General features: G+C 40.8%; 1 protein-coding gene across 6 annotated transcripts in view; it reads left to right on the forward strand.

Annotated features, from left to right (window-relative positions):
* Pde4b (phosphodiesterase 4B) overlaps window positions 1-22,378 on the forward strand; it is a 541,549-nt gene that overhangs the window by 89,041 nt on the left and 430,130 nt on the right. For 5 of the 6 annotated variants that reach the window (XM_087212653.1, XM_013070989.3, XM_087212650.1 and 2 more), the window contains 2 exons: window positions 7,726-7,837; window positions 14,214-14,452. In XM_087212653.1, coding sequence (XP_087068779.1) covers window positions 7,796-7,837; window positions 14,214-14,452 — 281 coding nt within the window. In that variant the 5' untranslated portion in view covers window positions 7,726-7,795. Of the gene's footprint in view, window positions 1-2,332; window positions 2,504-7,725; window positions 7,838-14,213; window positions 14,453-22,378 lie in introns of those variants that run through there. The other variant, XM_087212652.1, reaches the window with a different exon arrangement.

Consider the following 22,378-nt stretch of genomic DNA (forward strand, 5'->3'; position numbering starts at 1 on the left):
GCTATAGTTTGGGTCTGAAAGTCCCTCGAAGATCTATATGGTAAAGACTAGGCCACCAACCTCGGTGTGGCCGAGTTGAAGGAAATGAGGTCATTGAGGGTGTGGCCTGGAAAGTGAAATTTGTACTTTGGTCTCTTCCTCTCTTCTGGTTTTACTTCTGGCCCCCTAGGAGAACAGACCTCCTCTACCATGAGCTCCCACCACATGGCCTGTGCAGACACAGGCCCAGGCAGCCAGGCCAAGGGACCATGGACTGAAACATCTGATACTATAAGCCAACATAAATCTTTGCTCTTTCTAAGTTGTTTATCTGAGATATTTTGTCACAGCAATGGAAAGCTGATGAATACAACAGGGGTCCTTTGTTCTTTTCCTGATATTTAAATTGAGACTCACAGTGGTTGGAAAAACAAAACAATTTAAATATTACTTTTTGATATTTTAGTCTATAAAAATTTAATTATTAGTAATAGTTACTTTTTGTTAGACTAGGAGAAATGATTTAATTCCTTAAAACTTTCTCACTTAGTATTTACTGCAGAGAAATTCACTAAGAAATCCACTAAGGTATAATTTATACAAGGAGAAACATGGGATTGATTTGTCATTTTCTCTTTATTGTATTATTGCTGGAAATTAACATTCATCAAAACAAATTGTATACTAAAAATTCTTTCTTTTTTGTCCACATGGGTATTGATTTCAAGTTTGTACCCTACCAGTAATTTACAAAGAACACATTTAACGGAGGAATTTGGTTTTAAATGGTTATGCAGGAAACAGTCTCCTCAGAGTACGACTGAGCATAGCTACTTTGCTGTCTGAAGACTATTAAAAGAATGCCATTATCTCTTCATTACTTATAATTTTCTCAGGCTAAGCTAGTGGTTTAAGTTCATATTAATTTCTAACACTTTTCAATTTGTATCTCAAAGTCTTTGGTGCTTGTTGCCTAATTGAACAAGCTAGTTTTTCTATGCAAGAGATATTTAAGTCTAAATTTTAGATGCAAATTTCAAACAGTTTTACACAGAACTTGACTTTTCTTATTGTGTAGACTTTTTTCCCTCAAATTTGTTTGCTTTCCATTATCTGCATCTTTCTGCTCCATTAATCTTTAGGGGAAAGCGCATTTGTCCATTTTGGTTACCTTCCTCATATTCGGATCTGAAAGAGCTAATTGAGTGCAGGTTTCAGAATTTCTGGAAGGGTGATGATATCAGCAAACTCAAGGGAGGAGTTTAGTGCTTTGTGGGTTGAATTCTGGACATTTTTACCTGGCCATTGAGTCTTGAGGATTGGGTTTTATAGTTTGCGTTTTTTCCCATTAGTTTCCTGGAAAGTCATTAGATGCATAAAGTTTACAGTTGATTATAATCCAGCTCCTACCTGAGAGTTGAGGAAACCAAAGGGTCAAAGTTTATGGATAGCAGTACCTAGAAGAGTGTAGGGCTGTGGGTAGAGATAGGAGTCCAGGCTCCTCTTTGCCCAGTATTTCTTCCTCTGGTTAATACTCTGTCAGGTGCTACCTCAAACCACACCCTCATTTTCTTGAGCTAGCTTTTATGCTACTTAACTTTAAAAAGTTAACACCCTCTGGTCTAGTGTAGACATTGATATTTTAGGAACCAGTAACATTTCCAAAGAATTAAAAGGCTGACAGGGTGGCCAATTTTTAGTTTTCTCAGTTAAAGTCCTTGAGAAACAAAAGGAAGAAATAGCCATGCCTCATTTTAATGTCTTCGTTTCATACATGGGCCTTTGCACATGGCAAAGGATGTTGAGCAGGGCATTTCCTTTTGGAGAAAGGGCAGCTGTAACTGAGCTGTGGATGAACAACTGCCAAGTACTCTGCACCCTCTAATGAGTGCTGTGTGCAGATGGGAGCGGGTACTGCTCTCTGTGCCTGAGCTCCCTAAGGTTCTGATTCCAACCACACCCTGGCCCCCTCTCCCCTCTCATCTAGGCAGACTCTGGTTGAGGATGGGGAGAATTCGACGAGGTGTTAGAGAAGGGAGTTACCGGCTGACTGAAAATGAAGAACCACTTCTAGAGATGAGGGGCTTCTTGTTAACAAACAGAAGATCAGCTTCTGAAATCCTTCAGTTCCGCTTAGGAAAACACAAGGAACATAATGCAAGACACTGATTGTGCAGTTATCGGATGATGAAAATGAAAAGGACAGCTAAGTGGCCCAAGGATTAAACATTCCAAGAAGCAGCTACCATTCTCGGGCTGAGGGAAGACAAGGGGAAGATGGTGTCACAAGAGTCTAGAAGGGCAGAGGAGGGGTCACTGGGGGGGAGCTGGGACCACCAAGAGGTCTCTCTGAAGCTGATGAGCAGACCCTGAAGGGTGGTGTCACAGGGCTGGTTCTGTGGCCGCCAAGAAGCAGTCCCCACATCGTGCATACTCCTGGAAGGGAGAAGAGGATCCCTTCTCTCCAGCTGTCCTCTACTTTCCACCAGTGACTCCATGGTCAGCCCCTAGAGGAAGCCAGCTGGTAAGTGGATCTGTGAAGTGTTGTTAGCAATGTTTAAACCTCACTCTCACGGAGCAGAGTTTAGAATGGTTGGCTTGGTACTGAAGGAGAATGGTAAATAATGGATGGCATCTTATTTCTCTATTGGTCACCTATGTGGAAGACTGCTTCATCTTCTCTTTTCATTTTCTTGTGGAAGGAGAAAAAGAAATCAAGGAATAGAGCAGGGCAGAGAGAAGAACTAGCATTAAGGCAGCCTGTACCTTCCCATCTTGTTCTGCATTAAAGCAGCCTGTACCTTCCCATCTTGTTCTGCATTAAAGCAGCCTGTACCTTCCCATCTTGTTCTGGACCCTGAGGCTTGAGCTGTCACCCCATTACCACTCAAGAGCGTACTCTCCTGGGCTGGGAGAACCTGTCATCAAGACTTCAGGTGGGCCAGGGCGCTTCGAACTGGGAAACAGCAGAGTGATTTCTTCCCATTGCGAAGCCTCCTACTCACTCCTCAGAAGAGTCAGCCTTTGTGTATCTGCCTTAGAGAAGGCATCAGCGTAGTCTGATTTTTGCCAAAGATTTTTGCAGTGGCACTTAAAAGAGGTCCATGTCAAAGATCAAGTTAAGCAGGATTGTGCCCTCTTTTGCTAATTTTTCTACTCTGCCATGGTGTGGAAGGGTTAGAACCCAAAGAACAAGGGAGGGAGGATGAAGATGATTTCCTCTTCTTGCTCCAAATCCCGTCCACTGGCCAATGAGTGTGAAAGGGGAAGGAGATGTGACTGAAAGCATTGTAAGATGAGCTGCGTGCATGCACAGCTGTAATCGCAACGCTCTGGGAGCAAGAGGCTGGAGGATCTCAAGTTAGAGCCCAGCCTGTGCCACTTAGCCACTTAGAGAGACCCTGCCTCAAAAAATAAAAAGGGTTGGAGATGTAGCTCAGTGGAGGGCCCTGGGTTCAATCTTCAGCCCTCTCCCTGCAGAAAAACCCCTGGAGTCATGGTCTCCATCTGAGCTGCTGTTAAGGAAGAGGAAATAGATTTGATATTGCAGATGGGAAACAGTTATTGGAGAAAAATTAAAAGCCAGTTCATTCATATCTGTACTCTACCAAGTTCAGAATGTTCCATAAATCTAAGCATTTAGATGAAATTTTACTGAACACCATCTCCAGAACAAAGGACAGCTTGTAACAGAAAGAGTAGTGTTCTTGAAGACTTCAAATATCACCTTTATTTTTCTCCTTTCTACGTGGTGTGGTCTAGCATGTAATCATGATTTAGTTTTTTTTGTTTTGATTTTTTCAGTAGTGGGGATCAAACTCAGGTCCTGACACATGTGTGAGGCAGGCACAGCACTGCTGAGCTAAATCCCTGGCCCTAGAGTTTTTAAATAATTGTGAGTATCCACTAAAATTCCTATCAGGCTGTGATTGATAGAGCTGATAACTAGAACCTGTTAAGAGTCAAATTCTCACAATTGCTATAACAGGCGGGTCCTCTTCCTAACTTCAGGGTTTAAATCACATGAGGAAAGAGAAATGCAGAAAAGGTGAAATTAGATAAATACTATCACAGTGCTTGGATGTAACAGAATGCTCAATACACATTTAAAAAAATCTTTTAAGTTGGGGAATAAATTATTGAAATATGTGAGAAATCAAATTTATAGTCACCACACTTATCACTTTAGACATTCTTAAAATGTTTTAACAAAATACTTTATGTTCTATGTACTGGGAAGTAAATTTTATATTGGAAGAATAATCTTAAATTAAGAAAATGTAACCTCTTATTTGACAATGTTGTTCTTAAATATGACAAATTTTAAAACTTCAGTATATTTTAAAATACTGTTTTCCTTTCTACTGTTAAGAGCACCATTCTAGAAAATTAATCAACCTATATTGTACTTCCAACATCAGAAGAAATAAAAAAATGAAATTATTTCACTCACTTCCACCTTACAAAGAGCTTAGTAAGACCCAGCCAGCTGTATGGTGATGGGTTAAGAGGCCTGGTTTTAGAACTAGAAGTTTTTTTGTTTTTCAATCTTAAGCTGTGGAAAGCGTCACCTTGAGCATGTTTCATTACCATTCTAAGCCTTGATTTCCATATCTGTCGGGATAATTATGCCTGCCTCATTTGGTTGATGCTCTTAAGAGATCTTTGAAATCACTTATGCAGAGTGCTTAAAAGGCACAAAGTAAATCCTTTGTCTGTGTTTATCTACACAAAAGGCAAGAAGACTGAAAAATCGGCAGCTATAGAATACGTACAATCCCTGTTATGTTTCTTACAATTCCCAAACAAAATCAAAATTGCTATCCATGAGTGAGGACATAAAATTATTTCTGCCTCATGAAAGCAACTTGAGATAATACCTGTTGGCACTTCCCCAGAGTACTAAAACCATTCAAGAACTTTAACTAGACTTGACTTGGAACCATTTATTCTTGGGACAATAATTTGTGGAGACACTACCTGTGTCAGTAACCATGCTAGGCACTGAGAGGGGATATTTTAAAAATTACCCTGTGGCTTTCTATGTCTTGAGATCAAGCCTTTATTAGGCAGGACTCTAATGAGAAACAGATTGAAATCCCAAAGGGAGTGAAAGAGAGATTAAGGTAAGAGGTGTTTACAAAATGAACCAAGGTTGAGCATGACCAAGATGGCGCCATGAATCACCTTGATGCTAACAACAGTTGGAAACCATTGTTTCTACCAGTTCTGTGCCTAAAGATGGTGCCTGAGGAGGTAACTTTGACAGTGCAGGACTTTAGCCATGGTTCTCCTCTGGTCATCGAGAGATCCTCTGAAACTAGCTGCCTCCCACTGGCCGAACATATCAGGGGTGGGAATGCTGGTGGAGCCCTGGGCACAGCCACCTAGAGTTGGCCTCCCAGGGCACAGGAGAGGCTGGAGAAGGAGGAAGTGTGGTCTGGAGGGGCAGATGAGGAATGTGCAGGAAAAACATCTGTCTTTCTTGCTTTATTTCTTCTTTTCTTCTATAACAGATGTTGGGTTTTTTTCTGAATATAAACATATTTTATTGTAGAACATTTGGAAAATTGCCTTGTAACTTGTAATCCTGCTTTTTCTTAGCTAGGGCATGTTTCTGGTTGAAGACAGGAATTCATTCAGCGAACTCTTACACTCAGTGAATTATAAAATATAAAATTCAGGGCTGGGGATTTAGCAAAGTGGCGCCACAACTGCCTCACAAGCGCAAGGTCCCAAGTTCGATCCCCGCTACTGAAAAAAAATCACACACAAAAACTTGGCTTTCTTAAAAAAAAAGAATTCATTTTCATGCTTGAGGACTCACAGAAATACTCTTGCTTGTCAACAAGATCTGCTGATATTCCTCTGGACCATTTTTTTCTCTGGCTATCATAAGTTTCCTTACTGTGGTATCTTCCTATATGTATCACATTCTTGACACATTACATCTTTTTCTCTATTTTTGAACACCATATAGTTCTACATAATCTTCACTGAACACGTTCTACCCATTATTTAATAGCAAAAAGAAAATCTCCAAAAACCCAGAATCAATTTTTACTGTTTTCCTTTCTTTAATATTTTTCTTATATTCACATTTTCAAAGGGCTATAGCCATTGAGTGTGTATACATATATATATATACCACATTTAGAGCTGAATTTACTCTTGCTTAAAAAAAACTTAGAAGTATAAACTTTTTTTTTTTTTCCAGGTAAGCCCTATAAAGAAACTTGAGATTAAGGGGAACTCTGTGATAAAATGTCTGGTCCTGACCTACTGTTGCTTGGTTTCAAGTAGCCGTAGAGTATAGGCTTTACCTTCTGCCTGCTGTGTTTTGGTTGGCATTAGAAGAGCACAGCATTCGTAGTCACTCCTTGATGTATTCTGAGGAAATTCTTTTCCTTGACAGGTTGAATCAAATACCTGAAGAACCTCCGAGATTCTCTCCCTTGCACTTACAAAGGCAAAGGGAAAATTTCTCCCTCCCCCAGCTCTCTTATCTACTTTGTCAGTTTTCCTGCCAACTTCTGCATAATATAGTCAAATTATGTGTTAGACATTCAACCCTGGTTTCCCGGGTGATGATACAATACCACTACTTAGTATTCCTAGTCACATAGCTATAATTCCATCATGCTCTTAATCTATATATATCTTCATGTTAGAGAGGCAGCCTTTTCAAATCAGGCATAGATTAAGCTTTTAAATATAAAGAGTGAGCAATATATAGGAATTCTTGGCTCAGCAACAGTACAGGAGCTTTTTTATACCCAAATCTTGTGAAACTGCCATATGGACTGATGCTTCCCGGACTTGATCATTGTATGGTGTGTCTGTCTCCAGTTAAATTCTGCAGACTCAGAATTCTTCCTATTCTCCTTTCATCTACTGCATGACAGGAATTTAATTTTGAACCTGTTTTAACAGCTTGAGCTTTTATAAACCAGGGACTAGTGTTCCTCTGGACCTGCAGAACCAGGGTGTGCAATTAAACTTTGGTAATGTCATTGAACTTTTCTGTTTCTTTCAATGACCTACATAAAACAGATGTCGTGACTGCTGCATCTCTACCACAGAAGAGCCAGGTTGATGGTTTAAACCAGGAAGTTCTAGCTTTTTCTGAATATTGGTTGCTAATATTACCTATGACAAATGCTTTATGTATTTACATAATTGAAAGATTTAAACTATTGGTAAAGACTGAGATTATGATTTTTCCCCAATGGGCATTTTTTGGTAATGGTTTACTTTTTCTTTTTGACAGTACAAAGGAGTTATATTTTCAAAATTCTGAATCTGATATTGTTTAATGGTGTTACTGTGGCCAAATAACTTTTCTGGCCTTTTCTTCTCTCTTTAGAAAAAATTCATGCAAATAGTTTTATAGATGTTATGGGGACCAAATGAACTATTTTATGGGAAGGTAGTTCGTAAGCTATAAAGCTTTATGCAAATGCATATTATTTTATATTCTTTATGGTCATTGATTATTTGGGAGCCTAATTGCTACCCTCTATTTTGTTTATTCTCTCTTCCCAAATGTCTTTGTACCAACCCCTTGGATTAGATAATTTGTGAGCTTCCTTCTCAGCATGTCAAATTTAATTGGCTTGGCAAATTGTGTTATCTGCTTATACATGGGCATTGTACACCTTTCAAATGTGAGTTTTGAGAAGATGCCACATTTTTTTGTTTAAAGGTATGGAGCTGTACCTTTATTGTATCTTTTTTCTCTTGTAGGTCTTAACAATTATCAGTGCAACTGCGTTAAACAGCAGCCTTGCTAACGGACATCTTTCCCACCTCTATAATGAAGAAGAGCAGGAGTGTGATGACTGTGACTGCAGATGATGTGAGTAGAATCTACTGTGTTCCCCCTGTGCTTTGCTCCATAAAGAAGTTATGTGACGATTTCTTTCCATGCAAAGGCAGACAAGGGAGGGCGTGTAACACCTCCACTCTGTGGTTAGGTCTCTTGCTGACTTGGGCGTGGCCAGCACCTGGACCCAGCATTCCACAAGGCAGTCAGCAGGAACAAGTCCCTCTCTGTAGCTTGCTGAGGGGCTGGGCTTCAACTTCGTAGTTTCAGTCACAAAACCACCAGCCTCCAGCTCATGTGGACACTCTCAGTTACTTCTTTCTTCTCTGCTGTATGATCCATCCTTGATCCTGCTGCTCCATGCTTTGACCCAGGCACAGCCAGCCCTTAGAAGTCACTCCCACGGTGGGCAATTACTCTTACGAAGTTTGTAGTACACACCTTGGGACCTTTGCTACCCGAGGATCAGCTTCTCCCAGCTGTTTCCTGGAAATGCAGACACACAGGCCACAGCTCAGACGCGGAGATCAGGCTGTACTTTAACAAGCTCTGAGGACCTATGCCTGTCGATTTTGTTTGAGAAGCCCTGCTCTAAATCATTTGAAGAGGTCTCTAAACATTATCTTCATAGCTTTAGATTTTGGCCAGTTGAGATTAATTATCTCCTTGCTTTCAGTTGAGCTGTCCCCCATTAGTGTGTCTTTAATGATCTATTCTTTACCCAGTTATTTTTGTAATTGAGCTAGAAGCTGTATGCCACTGTGCGAAAGGAAAGAAGGCTGGGAAGGAGGAAAGGGAATTACTCACCACACTATAAAGCTCCTGTTTCACAGGTTGGGGAGGGCCTAGGAGGGGTTTGAACTTGCCAATTAATGGGAAGCGCTGTCTTGGAAAATGTGTGTCTTTCAGGGTTCCTTTCAACTCTTACCCCTTCCCTCAAGTTACCTGGTGTGTGGGCAAATGGAGGACCCTTTGCTGCCAGCAATTAGATTCTCTTGGGTGTTTACTGGAAATGCATAGATAGGCCCTAGTGGAAGGGGAATAGAGGTGTGTGGCATTGTCTACTGCACTGGCCTTTTCCACTGGCTCTGCTGCTATCCAGTTTCAGAGTGGCTCGTGTTCCCAGGTCTTTGTTGTCGGTGTGTGCCCTGCACCAGCCCTGCCTGGGGTAGTGGCACGTGTGCAGGGCACGGTGCTGTCGGCAAGAGCAGTGCACCTTCTCAGCTCACGAGATGTGGAATGTCTCAGACACTGCCCAGGTGCCACTCCAACCTCTCTGGTCCTTTAAAGACTTAGCCCAGCTGACTGCCCTGCTCATATCTTTGAGGACTCACTTCCTGGCCTGCACCTTATGCTGCAGCAAACCCTTGGCAGGGTGCTGGTCCTCAGTCCCAGCGTCCTCCTGTGCCCCCAGGGCTGTGAGCTTCTGGTGTGCAGAGCCACATTTTGGTGTGCTGTTAGGGTCTGGCCTCTAAAACCCACCCCTTTGCCACTGGCACCTCCACTCTGTGTTGAAGAACCTGGTCCACCTGTTCTTTTTCCTCGCCTATAACAGCATCTCTGTTTTCTTCTCTCCCTGCACCTGCACAAAGGGAATGCCCCCTGTTATATGCTAACTTCTCCATACCAGTGACAAAAAGTTACGTTCAGATTTCCGTGCACAGCTTAGAATCTGCATAGAGAAACTTCTGGAATTTAGAAATTCTTTTTCCCTTAAAAAAAAAAAAAGAAGAAAGAGCTTGGGAGTGTCACTTAATACTATTTACAAACAGTGTGCTCTTAAGAGTCTAGTTTTGGGAGATTAAAACTGAGCAGTGTTCACAAATGAAGGTCAAACCATTTCTTTCTTCCTCACCGTATCCTGAAGAGAAATAATCCTGAAGGAATGGTTGCCACAATTAAAAGAGAAAGAAGTCTGTTAGCAAGAACCTGAAAAATAAAAAAAGAAAGCCTAAAACAGACTAGATCAGTACTCCCTGGATTTATCCTAGTCAGGAAGGTGGCCTCTCAACATGTGATTATTAAGCACTAGTCTGGATGGAAATATGTATGCTATAAGCATAAAGTAGACATTGAATTTTAAACATATGCTGCAAATATTTAAAAATGAATATGTTTAATAATGATATTGATTGTGTGTTGGAATGATAATATTTAGATAGAATGATGGGCTAACTAAAATTTAAATAAAATTTAGAATGATGGGCTGAATAAAATGTATTATTAAAATAAAAATACACCCGCTTCTGTATAATTTGAATGTGACTCCTGTGTTAGGGAATGCGCAGTGGTGCCCTCAGCCCTGTCGTGGCTCGCCCGGGTTCCTGGTGGGCCACACGCGGCCTTTCAGGACAGGGCAGGAGATCAGACTGCATGTTTTACAGCCAGTTCTTCCCTTACCACAGCACCAGGTCAGCAGATTATGTTTCATTTTCCATACCCATGACAGAAAATTTCACCCATAAGTCAGGGACGTTCTATTACATTAGGTGTTATTTTAATTCAGCAAAAATTTTATTCCGCAACTTAACATTCATTTAATGTTAATGTGTCACCTACCTGAGTCAAATACGGTTCTAAGTGCTAGAGAGTCAGCGAGATGAAGCATAATGTCTCCATCCCTTTGGGGCTTACAGTCCCGGGGGAAAGAGAAATGAATTATAAAACAATCCAGCTATGATAAGGGCTCCAGAGAACATGAAGCTGGGCAGGGGTGCGAAGCACGACTGAGTGGTGAGGACCGGGATTTGTGGGAGGAGGGTGTGAGGGGCTGACAGATGTGCAGAGAACAGCCCGGCCCTGTGAGAGTCTGAGGAAAGAACACTTCCGGTAACGGAGCAGAGGCTGCAGCGGCCTTTCCGGCCTGCAGACAATGCTTGGTGTCGGGAATGCGAGGGTGAATGGAACCCGAGTGCCGGCTATGCTGCTGTAGTGGGAAGGCGCCTGCAGTAGGAGACTAGGTGTGATGGATGTCATAAGCACAGTGGGCGTTCAGTGCTCCGCATTTGGGAAATAAATTCTAGAAGTAAGAGGTAAATGAAATGCAATCCAAATACTGAGCACAATTGTGACTAACGGGATTATTTACAGGGTAGGGAGCTGGAGGCGTGGAGAGGTGTTGAAAAGCGACTAAAAGGTCGAGGAGAGAAGAACCAGTATATGGCAAAAGAGGGAGAATGAATATATATTATATATGTTAATGTATGCATGGATGTGTAGTTACACGTAATAGGTACGTATGTAAGTGTGCATATACAATTTTAACAGAAGCACAGATATCCAGGTCCGTGTTCTAGTTGTAGTTTTGCATTTCTAATCAAGGACATTAGGAAATTGTTTTGAAGAAGTGAAAGTAGCCAGTAACAGCGACAAGAATTACTTCCAGGCAAACAATGGTTGGAATTGAGGATGACTGTCTTGATAAAATCACATTTTTTCAAAGGAAAAATTACTTTTGTTATTGTTTCATGGACCATCTTGATATTTAGCCTCGATGGGGCTCTCTGTGCCCATGGATGCCTCCTGTCATTTCCATCTGTGGTTTCACAGGGTTTGAACATCACTGGTCTGTGGTCCAAATAGGATGTGACCCGAAGAACAAACACCACATGTCCTTTAGGAAACGCTTTGTCTATTTTCTAGTTGTGAGTTTAACTGGAAGGAGTAAATTAGGAATACTCTCAAAATGACTGAACTAGACCAAAGACACAAACATAACAATAGCAATAAACCCTTTGTTACTTATGCACAAAAACCTGGACAGGTGTCTTGGCCTTGATATGAGGATGGACAGAAATCGGTCCCTTCTGTGTCCCCTTGCCCTCTTCCCTACAAGCTTCTCCTACACAGATGCAGGATTTCACTCTAGCTTTTTCTTTGTGATAACTCTTTGTAAGTACATTAGCAAAAATAATGATTTGTAAGCAAATATGTATACAGGAAGTTACAGTTAATCCAAAACTAGGTTGTTTCTTGAGGGATTATGCAGTGATCGGGTACATTTGCAAATTAGGATGCATTTTAAAAGTTGTAATTTCCAGAGACAGCATTCAGATTAATGTTCCATTCTCAAAAATCCCTGATACTGGCATGAATGTGGCCAGGTCATACTGGTTAAAACAGGAAAATAAGACTGAGACTGCAATGTCAACCTTTGAGAAATGACTGAATTCCATTTAGCTTTTGAAGTTGTTCATAATTTGGGAGGAGAGTAGTATAAATTACAGGTATGAATTATAGAATTTAAGTAATTATGAATAACTCGGCAGGAGTTAATAAGTGTTTTAAAGACAATATCAGTGTTTCCAGTATTTAATTTAGTTTTTGAAAAGCTACTCCATTAATCTTCTCTTTCGTGGCAATGCATTTCATATTAACTGGGGTCTTCTTAAAGAAATCCTTTTAATTCAAAGAATGACTTCAAGTCTGTAAGTTCAAGTTTCATGGAAAGTTAAAGTGGGAGATATTTTGTGGCAGGAGTGATTAGTTGCATTTCAAATAACAAGTAGAAAATAAGGACCCATTTAGCTTCTTTACTTCAACTACACCTGGTTGGTAATATTTTCCATTCCTAAAAGAGAAAAATGTCCAATAACTGTATTAGGAGGCACTAGTGGTTTAGCTAAATGATATCTTTATTTCTGTTCTTTAAGATGATGTTTCTCTCATAAGAAGTAAATAGCATGTTTGAAACTGCTTTCCACGTAACTAACTGTAACTTTTTTTATGTGTGTGTTTGGAACTAGACTGATTATTTACAGTTATGATTTCTGGCTTTTAGTTTGTCCTTAAATCTCTTTAGGAAGGTTTTTCTTTTCAATTAGTTTGTCAGTCTTTTAAGAAAGAAACATATATTCTAAGCTTTCCCTTTAGACTTTAATTTCTAACACACACAGACAGACATACAAACACACACACACACACACACACACACACACACACACACACAGGCCTAGGTGATGCTAGGCCCACAGTGGATTTGCTGTAATAACAAGTCACTAAGCAATAAGCCTGATATATTCTAAGGATATTTCATACCCTAGAAAATTCTAGATCATTGTCTACTTCCTGTTACTGAATTGTAGTTCTACTGAACTTCAAATACGTGATATTTCAAAACTGTAAGTCAAGCATGTGAAAATGGAATGATAACCCATTTCTGGGTAGGAAGAGTGGACTCTTGAAAATCTTCCAGGCTTTTCTTGCCCAGATTTCTGTCATCAGCTTATGGTCTTGTGTGGATCAGATGCGTGTCAATTGCCAGAATGCATTTCTGTGAGAGGAGATGCCAGGCTTCTTTCTGTGATTGAATCCTTCTTAAGTAGCACAGTGCAAAGCTACAATAAATGTGCATCAAATATTTGTTGAGTGAACTCAGCAAGACCCTCAGCTTTAGGTTTATTATTCTTATATGAACTGGCGTAGTGTTGGTTATGTGGAGGAGAGGCGTAGAGAACTTGTGTTAGCTTCCACTTTAGGATGCCAGGTCTCAGTCCTCTTGAGTCTGGTTTGATGGGCTGATGTTGGTGACCTGTTTTGCTAGGGCCCTAGGATGATTTTCAGTGAGCAACCTTGGCCTGATGGTGAGAGTTGCGTTATTTCCTGTTAAGTATGGAGCGGGGGAATCACAGCTTTTCAGGTGCGGGTTGCTCTCCTTGGACACTGCATTTCTGCCTTTGGGCAGACATGAATGGTGCACAAGACAGAGACTCACTTGGGAATCCCACTCCCACAGTACTGGGACCCCTGAGAGGTGTGGGAAGGATAAGAACTGTGATCATGGTTACAACACAGTGCTTTTCCCTTCATAAGTCGGGGTACGCGGTCGAGTGTGTCAGTCTAGGACTGGATAGACCGTTTCTCTCCTTTTTATGAGGGCTTACTGAATTTGACAAAAACAGAACAAAGCAAAATCTCCAACCAAGAGACTTTTTAAGTAGAAACAGGAGCAGCCAGTTGCCCACAATTATCAACACGCTTCTGTCTTAAGACAGAAAATATTTTCACTCTAAAACATGGAACAAGGAACTTCATATCTGATTATAGTTTGTTTTTGTGTTGCAGAATAACATTGACTTCTTGACTATATTTGTAATTTATCAATTTTCATTCTAGCAAATTAAAAAAAAAGAAATATGAAAAGAGTGAATCTGCCCTCCCCTCTGTGTGCCACTCTGGTCAACGTCATTGAGGCGCTCCAGGCCTGCGAGCCTGACAGGTGCTTAGGAGTTGAGATCAGCACCCCACTGACCCACGCTTTTCGCATCAGCATTAGATTCCCACTGTGAGAAAATCGATCGCAAATTCATAAGCGACAGCTTGATCGTTTCCTTTCTTATTTCACGCTAGTATTTTAAAATTTGAATTTCATTCTCTTTTCTTCTTTCCTCTTTCCCTGTGGTTCTTCCAGAATGTTAGAGATTATTTTGAATGCAGCTTGAGTAAATCCTACAGTTCTTCCAGTAACACTCTTGGGATCGACCTGTGGAGAGGGAGGAGGTGTTGCTCGGGGAACTTACAGTTACCACCACTGTCTCAGCGGCAGAGCGACAGGGCGAGGACCCCCGAGGGAGATGGGCTCTGCAGACCCACCACGCTGCCTCTGACGACGCTCCCCAGCATCGCCATCACCACTGCGAGCCAGGAAGGGTGAGTGGCCTCAGGGTTGAAGGCCGGTTCTCAACTTTATCTTCCAGTTTCTCCACATGCAACTTCATGGTGTTGAAATGTTAGTTATTTGTGGAATAACTGAGACTGCTGCCATTGGGAAAATTTATTTTGCTCTGCAAACATAGCAACATAAGATCTTTTACAGTCATAGTATTTTCTGCTTCTTTAGATGAAAGAAGCATGTTCTAGAGAGCCCAGCGAGGAAGGAATGAGAAGCATTCACATTCATGTCAAGGAAACACAAAATTCCTGCCTAGGGTCAGTTTTGTTTCCAAAATACGATTCAGAATTACTTTTTAATTTACAAGAGCAAACTCATTTCAGTCTACTACACTTTGCACGTATCCCTAGCTTCTTTTTATTATAATCCTACTTTGCTAATCTCATTTTTGATTATCTATAAAACACTTCAGTGTAAATTGAAAGAGGAAGGAGAATTGTGTGGAGAGATGTCCGGACTTTTCACAGTCTTACTTGTGCAAGAGGCTCTCTTGGACGAATGTTCAAAGGTTAAGAACGTGACTTCTTACAGCCATGGTTAGGGTTGTGCCGTGACCCGCCAGATGTGTGCTTTAGCATGCCTTAGCTCTTGGCACTTTCATGCCTTTTTTTCCTCTCTGCATAATTTTCAACTATTTTCCAATAATGGCTTGTATATACAACATGGGATCTTATCACTGTAAGGAGAAGTATTTTCTCTATGTAAAGTTTTAAATTATAAAACTATGATACTTTTAAAATCACTTTTTGTTTCAATCATTTATTGAAAGGAAGGACTAAACACATCATTTCACAACATCATTCCAATAAATTGTGGTATCGATGAATTTTTTTGGTGTGATGTGCCGTGTACCTTGGACCTTGCCACATGTGAGTCTACAGTGCTCATGAGTAGACCATTATGAGCTCTTGGAAGAGTAGAGGACATCTTTTAGCTTGTGTTTATTTACCATACTGAAATTCCAGGTATCATAGTTCACAACATGAAAAGGTTCATCAAACAATCTGTGTATAGTAGAGAAGCTAAAACACTGCAGGGAGCATGGGCTAGAACTTTGAGAAGCACTGAATCAACATTATTACACTTATTGCCAATCATGAGGAACAGAAATGGGTATGCTGCTTCTGTAAAGCTTGCTTGGTCACATACCTCCAGGTGATTAATTTTGGTTATGTGTCTGCATAATTGTAGGTTTGGAGCCCTAGAGACTTCTAGAGGGCTGAGAATGTAGCTTAGTGGTAGAGCATTTGCTTAGCATGATGGAAGCCCAGGGTTCCATTCCTAGCACTGAAAATGATACTTCTGTATTTAGTTTTCGGCAAGTTGGCACTGGTATACCAATGGTTATAGCAGTGGTTAAAATATTAAAATGCTATCACACCAGCTGATAAGAGTATGCTTCCCTAAGCTCTCTGATTGCCCATGCCAGCCAAGACTTCTCCCAGAAGCCCCCAGATTCCCCACAATCCAGCAACAGTGAAGTGATGACTGGCAAGTAGAAGTTTGGTCTCGGTGAATGTTGGAGCAGTGTCTGTTGTTTGGTATCTTGAGTAAAACCCTGGGTAAAATGTATCATATAGAGTTTGGGTAATTTAACTCAAAGATATTTTAGGAGTTATGGAATTGTGCCTTCCTTAGAAGTACCAAATCTAGATTCTAATATTTGAGGCAGGCTCAGTTGCCTCTCCTATGTTGAATCTTTTTATGCATACAGAGTTAGGGACAGTACTTACTTCATAGGCTACTGAGAGGATCAAATGAGTTACTGTTTAAAAGGTACTGAACTTAATGAAAAACATGTTAGGTAATCAGCAAGTTCCCTCCTCTTGATTATCCATTAAGGCCTTTGAAAACTAGAAACCATGTCTCTCAGCAGCCTCATACTGGCTAGAAACAGTGTAGGGTGAAGTGGAGGAATTTGCTGTTATCCAGACTTTGTGTTGTTTAGCCAGGAAGAAGGAAGAGGAGGAGAAAAAGGAAGGGTAAAGAAGGGAAAGAGAGGGGGAAGAGACCAACAGTTAAAGCTGGAAGACTCCAGAACCAGTTGTATTGCAAAAGAGGGAACAGATCAGTGCAATAAAATAGCCCCCAAATTTATGCACAAAATATAGTCAATTGATCTTTGGCAAAAGACAAATCTAATTCAATGGAGGAAGCTCTACATTGTCAATAAATGGTGCTGCAACAATTAGCCACCTAAGTGCATCGAGTAAAACTGAACACAAATCTTATTTCTTTCACAAAAATTAAGCCAGAAGGGATCAGATTACTAACTGCAAAGCACAAAAGTATAAAACTCTTAGAGAATAACATAGGAGAAAACCTAGGCTACTTTCATTTTTGCATTGAGCTTTTAGTATAACACCAAGAGTAGACCTATGGTAGTAAAAAATGATGAATTAGACTTCATTAAAATTCAGAACTTATTTTCTGTGAAAAACAATGTTTCTAGAATGAAAAAAAAAGCCTAGAGTTGAATAAAATATTTTTAAAGAACATATCTAATAAAAGATGTACCCAAGAACATACAAGAAACATTAAAAACAATACAATAAGAAAACAATCCAATTAGGAAATGGGCAAATGATATGAACAAACACCCTGGCAAAGAAGATATGCAGATGGCAAATAAGCATTTGAAAAGATGTCCAGCATCATTTGCTATTGGAGAATTATAAGTTAAAGCAGTGATAGACACCATTACACATTTGGTAGAATGGCCAATATTCAGAGAACTGGTAATACTAGTTGTTGGCAAGGATACAGAGCAACAACAAAAAGTACTCATTTATTACTGATGGGAATACAAAATGGTACTGCCACTTTGGAAGACATCTTGGTAGTTTCTTGCAAAGCTAGCCATAGTGTTACCATAATATGGATAAATTCCCATATAGTTTATATGGATATTAGTATCTATACTAAGACCTCCACAGAAATGTTTATAATAGCTTTATTTGAAAAGAAATCTACCAAAGCTCAGAAGCAACCAAGGACATCCTTTAGTAGCTGAGTTAATAAGTAAATTATGATGCATCCATGCGGTGGACTATTATTCAGCATTTTGACGCAGAGTGATACACTGAAGGAATGCAAGTGTTCATGGGGTGTGCAGGTCAGGTGAGCAGGTGTGGGTGGAGATGTGGCTTGAATAAAAAGCTGGAAAAACTAAGTTTGAAAGGTGGTCAGGGGTCAGATCGTGAAGGATCTAAATGAAAGCCATTGAAGTTTTTTTAACTAATGTGAATACAGATGTGTATGTTGGTGGGGTTATAAGGGACAGTATTGAGGTTGTTTGGTAAGAGAGACTGGGTGTTGTAAAGCTAGTGAGGAAAGTTTCAGAGTGTGGTGGGTGAAAAATGCTGAGGGACTTGAATAAGGGGGGAGCTGTGAAATGGAAAGGAAGAGGAAAATGTGAGCAGTAGTGGGCTAGAATAGTGGGAATTGGTGCTGAGTTGAATGTGGATTTGGAGGGGGAAGAAGTCATGCCTGAATCATGTAGAGGTTTCTGACTTGATCAGCTGGATGAATGGTAATGCCGTGGACAGTGACAACAAAGCCAAGCATGAAGTGAAAGAAGACAGCCTCAGTTTTGAGCAGAGTGAGTTTAAAACACACTGGACAAGTGCCAAGTGGACACTGCCCAGCATCTTTACCAATGTGTGTGTAGTCAGCAACCTGCGTGTGCAGTTGTAGATGGAGTTCATACGTGCAAGGAGCAATGAAGTAGGGGAAAAAGTGAGCTTTTCCAGACCAAGCATACTGTGATGAGTTAGTGTCAATCTTATCTGGAACTAAGGACTTAGACTAAGGAATAAAGGCAGAGTCAGAGAGGGAAGAGCAAGCGAGGGAGAAGGCCCAAGATAAGCAAGCAAGTAGGAGCAAGTGAAAGTACAGTAGAGAATTATTCTGAAAAAAATAAAACAGGAGTTGAGCCGTGGAGAAGGTTTGGTTATCAAAGACACATGCTACCCAAAATGCAAGTGTCCTGAAGACTGACAGAAGACTTCTGGATAAATCAATATCCTGAACTCCAGCAGCTGCTGACTCAGTCCAGAGACTGGGCTCAGACTGCACTGCATTTACCCAGGAAGGCAGAAGTCTGGGGAGGAATACCCAGCTATGTGTTGGTGACGTTCTGGCTCTGTTGGTACAGTGTTTTTTGCATAGTGAATGTTATATTAAAAAGTGATAAAGATGACAAATACATAAAACTTGAAAGAAGCATGCATGGCAGCCGAGAAAGAAAGGATAGCAATAAAATTTACTTTTTCAGTATTTTTGTGGGCAAAATGAAGGTAAGACTAGAAGCTGGTTGGGCATAAGCAGGATCAAGGGAAGGTGTTAGGTGGAAAATTGCCCACATACGCTGAGGAGAAGGAGCCTGTCGGTCAGGAAAGACTGAAAATGAGAGAGCCAGTTGGTAACTGATGTGGAGTATGATACACGGTGCACAGGGCAAAAGGACGGGCTCAGGAAGCGCAAAATGTCTTCTTTTGAGATATGTAAATCCATGGAAGAAAGGAATGAATTTAGTGGAAATGTCAAGGAGAAAAATAGAAGAACCTCATTTTTGAAGATGTCACTGTCAAGTATTAGACTCATCAGAAGCACGAGAAAGACTTCTTGAAACACAGACTTCTGTGTCTATAGGATCTGGGAAGTTCTGAGATTTTGTATTTCTGACAAACTCTCAGGTGATACTTGCAGTACTGGCCCAGAATCCTGGTTTTGAGAACTATTGGCCTAGGTTTTCTCAGTGATGTAGGAGGTTCGGTGATCTGCTGAGAACAGGCAGGAGTGGGCTCTGGACTCCGGTCAGCCACAGGCAGACTTGGTTCAGATGAGGAAAGCTGGGGGTTTTGCCTAGGGTGTTTTCTTTTCTATGCCCAGCCAGCTGGCATGGGTGGGCTTGAACTCACAGGTGTTAGGAAATAGTACTTCTCACAGCTGAGCAATGCAGGGGGCCTATTGTCAGCCTTGTTCTCAGTTGTGTAAGAAGAGGCACAGAATAAGGAAGGCAGGGAATCTTCTTCTGGGTTCCTTCTGTGCGCTGTTCATATGGAAGAGTTCTGTGCTCTCCTCTGTGGTTGCCTCAAAGGAGACACAAATTTGAGTTTGTCTCCCACCTCTGATTGCCTGGGGGCCGCGCTCTGCCTCTGTGAGTGTTTCAGTTGTGAACAGGTTGACTCTTCCGGGGCATCTATAACTTGGGTGTGATGTCTTTGGTGTTTGTTGTCTCAACTTTCACCTCCACTGGGGAGAGTGGTGACAGTTTGCCCACTGCTGCCTGAGCACAGGAAGCAGTTTCTGGTTTCTCGTTATCTGGGGGGAGGGCCGAGTTGTTGAGGTGGTGGCTCTGCATATGGGCTCCTGTGCCTGTCACAAGTTGATGGTTGGTCCGAAGAGGCTTTCCATACAAATATTTTATACTTTTATGCTACCTCTCAACTGCAGATCCTACAGCCCTCTTCTAAGGATTAAAATACCCGCAGATGTTGTGTGCAAATATGCCAGAGATTCAAGAAAAGCTGGTGTGAGGGAAGGAAATGGATGATGCATACATCTGAAATCTTTTCGCTAAAGAAACAGCATTAATGATTCATGTACAGTGTCTCCCTGTGCTGGGACAAGTCAGATTCAGAGAGCCCTCTGGCTCTCATCCTGGGTATGTGAAGTTATGAACATGGATATTTAATGTCTTGTACTGACCCCTCTATCCCTCATTGCTTATATATTCTGTTATCAATGTGGGTCTTCTAAAAAAGGTACCTAGGATAGATTCTGGCTCATATGCTTATAATAATGGTATAATGTTTTATAATACAGATAATATGATCACTGTAATACATTATAGAATATAATGTATCCCCCTATTTTACTTAAATTTTATTCCACAATAATCTTGCAAAGTGGATATTATTCCTTAAAGATAAAGCAAAAACCAAACAAGAGTGGCTGCAGATCAGTGTAATAATGGGGATAAGAGGTTTCATAATAAAGACAAGGACTCTGTTTTTGTTTGATGACTGACAGCCTTCAACTCTTCCTTCTCTCCTTCCCCCTCGGCCCCACATCTAGGAAAGATTTAAAACACTGATGTATGTTTTGAGGGGGATTGCATTGTATCTGTGGATCTCTGTTAGCAATGTGCCCGTTCAAACAATATTAATTCTGTTGATCCCTGGATACAGGAGGTCTTTTCATCTTCTAATGTCCTCTTCAAGTTCTTTCTTAAGTGTTCTGTAATTGTAATTGTAGAGGTCTTTTACTTCCTTGGTTAGGTTTATTCCTGGTCATTTTTTAAAGCTGTTGTGAATGGAATAGTTTTCCAGACTTCTTTCTCAGTGGATTTGTATTGGTGTTTAAAAGCTATTGGTTTTTGTGTGTTGATTTTTATCCTGCTACTTTGCTGAATCACAATACCAATGACATTCTTCACAGGACTAGAAGAAACAGTCCTGAAATTCATAGGGGCACACAACAGATTCAGAATAACCAAGGCGATTCTCAGTTAAAAAGGGCAATGCTGGAGGTTATCACGATATCCAGTTGTAAGATATCCTAGAGGCATAGTAACAAAATCAGCATGATATTGGCATTAAAAACAGACATGGAACAATGCAAAACCCCCCATAGCTACAGCTATCTGATTCTTGACAAAAGTACCAAAACATACATTGGAGAAAACATAGCCTATTTGACATATGGTACTAGGAAAATGGATATCCCTAGGTAGAAGAATGAAACTAGATGTCTTTCACCCTGTACAAAACTTAACTGAAAATAGATCAAAGGTCTAAATGTCACACCTGGAACTTTGAAACTACTAAAGAAAACTTGTGGGAAATATTTTAAGATATAGACACAGGCAACAGCTTCCTAATAGGATGCCAGAGGCTCAGGAAATAATTAAGTAGCAAGAACTGATAAATGGAGTTGCATCAAATTAAAAAGCTTCTATAAAGCAAAGGAAGCAGTCAACAGAGTGAAGAGACAGACTGTAGAACAAGAGCAGATCTTTTTCAGCTACTCTTGTAACAGAGGATTAATATGCAGAACATATAAAGAACTAAAAAAAAAAACACCAAAAAAAGAAAAACCACGATAAAGAAACCCAATCAGCAATCCAAAGGACGACTACACTGGAATTCCATCTCAGCTCCATCAGAATGGCTGTCATCAAAAATACAAATATCAATAAATACTGGTGAGGGCGTGAGGTAAAGAAACCCTCAGGCACTGTTGGTGGGAATGTAAATTAGTACAACCGCTATGGGAATCAAGGCAGAGGGGTCTCAAAAAGCTAAAAATAGAACTACTGTATGATTCAGCTACGCCATGGCTTGGAATATCCCTGAAGGAGTCAGAGCCAGCATCTCGAGAGATGCTGTGTATCCACATTTATTGCAGCACAATTCACAAGAGCAGAGCTGGCAACCAGCCTAGGTGTCCAGCAGTGGATGAGTGGGTAAAGAAAAGGTGCTACATGCACGAAATAGGGTATTAACAAATGGAATCAGGTCCCTTGCAGGAAACCAGAGACCATGGTGTTAAGCGCGATAAGCCAAACTCGGAAAGGCAAGTGTTGGATGATTGTTCTTATGTGTGGAATCTAGAAGAGAAAGAGAGGGGAAAAGACAACTGCAAGCAGAAGGGAGACTGTTCGAGAAGATAAAGGGTGCGAGGAGGGTGAGAACAGTTTTGGGAGACATGATCAGAGGATGATACGCGCGTGAATGTCATGCCGCAATGAAAGCCATTGTTCTGCATAACTAAAGGCACTAATCCTGAGGAACCAGAAGGAAAGAGAGCAAGGACACTAAGCACACTCTCCATTGGTATCCACAGTACCATTCAAACTGCCGCCTTTTTTAGGACCCTCATACCAGTTCCAAGTCCCT

The sequence above is a fragment of the Heterocephalus glaber genome, unplaced genomic scaffold (genome assembly GCF_053883595.1).
Source record: "Heterocephalus glaber isolate CG9 unplaced genomic scaffold, H.glaber_assembly_v1.0 deba00001442, whole genome shotgun sequence".
Taxonomy (NCBI): Eukaryota; Metazoa; Chordata; class Mammalia; order Rodentia; family Bathyergidae; genus Heterocephalus; species Heterocephalus glaber.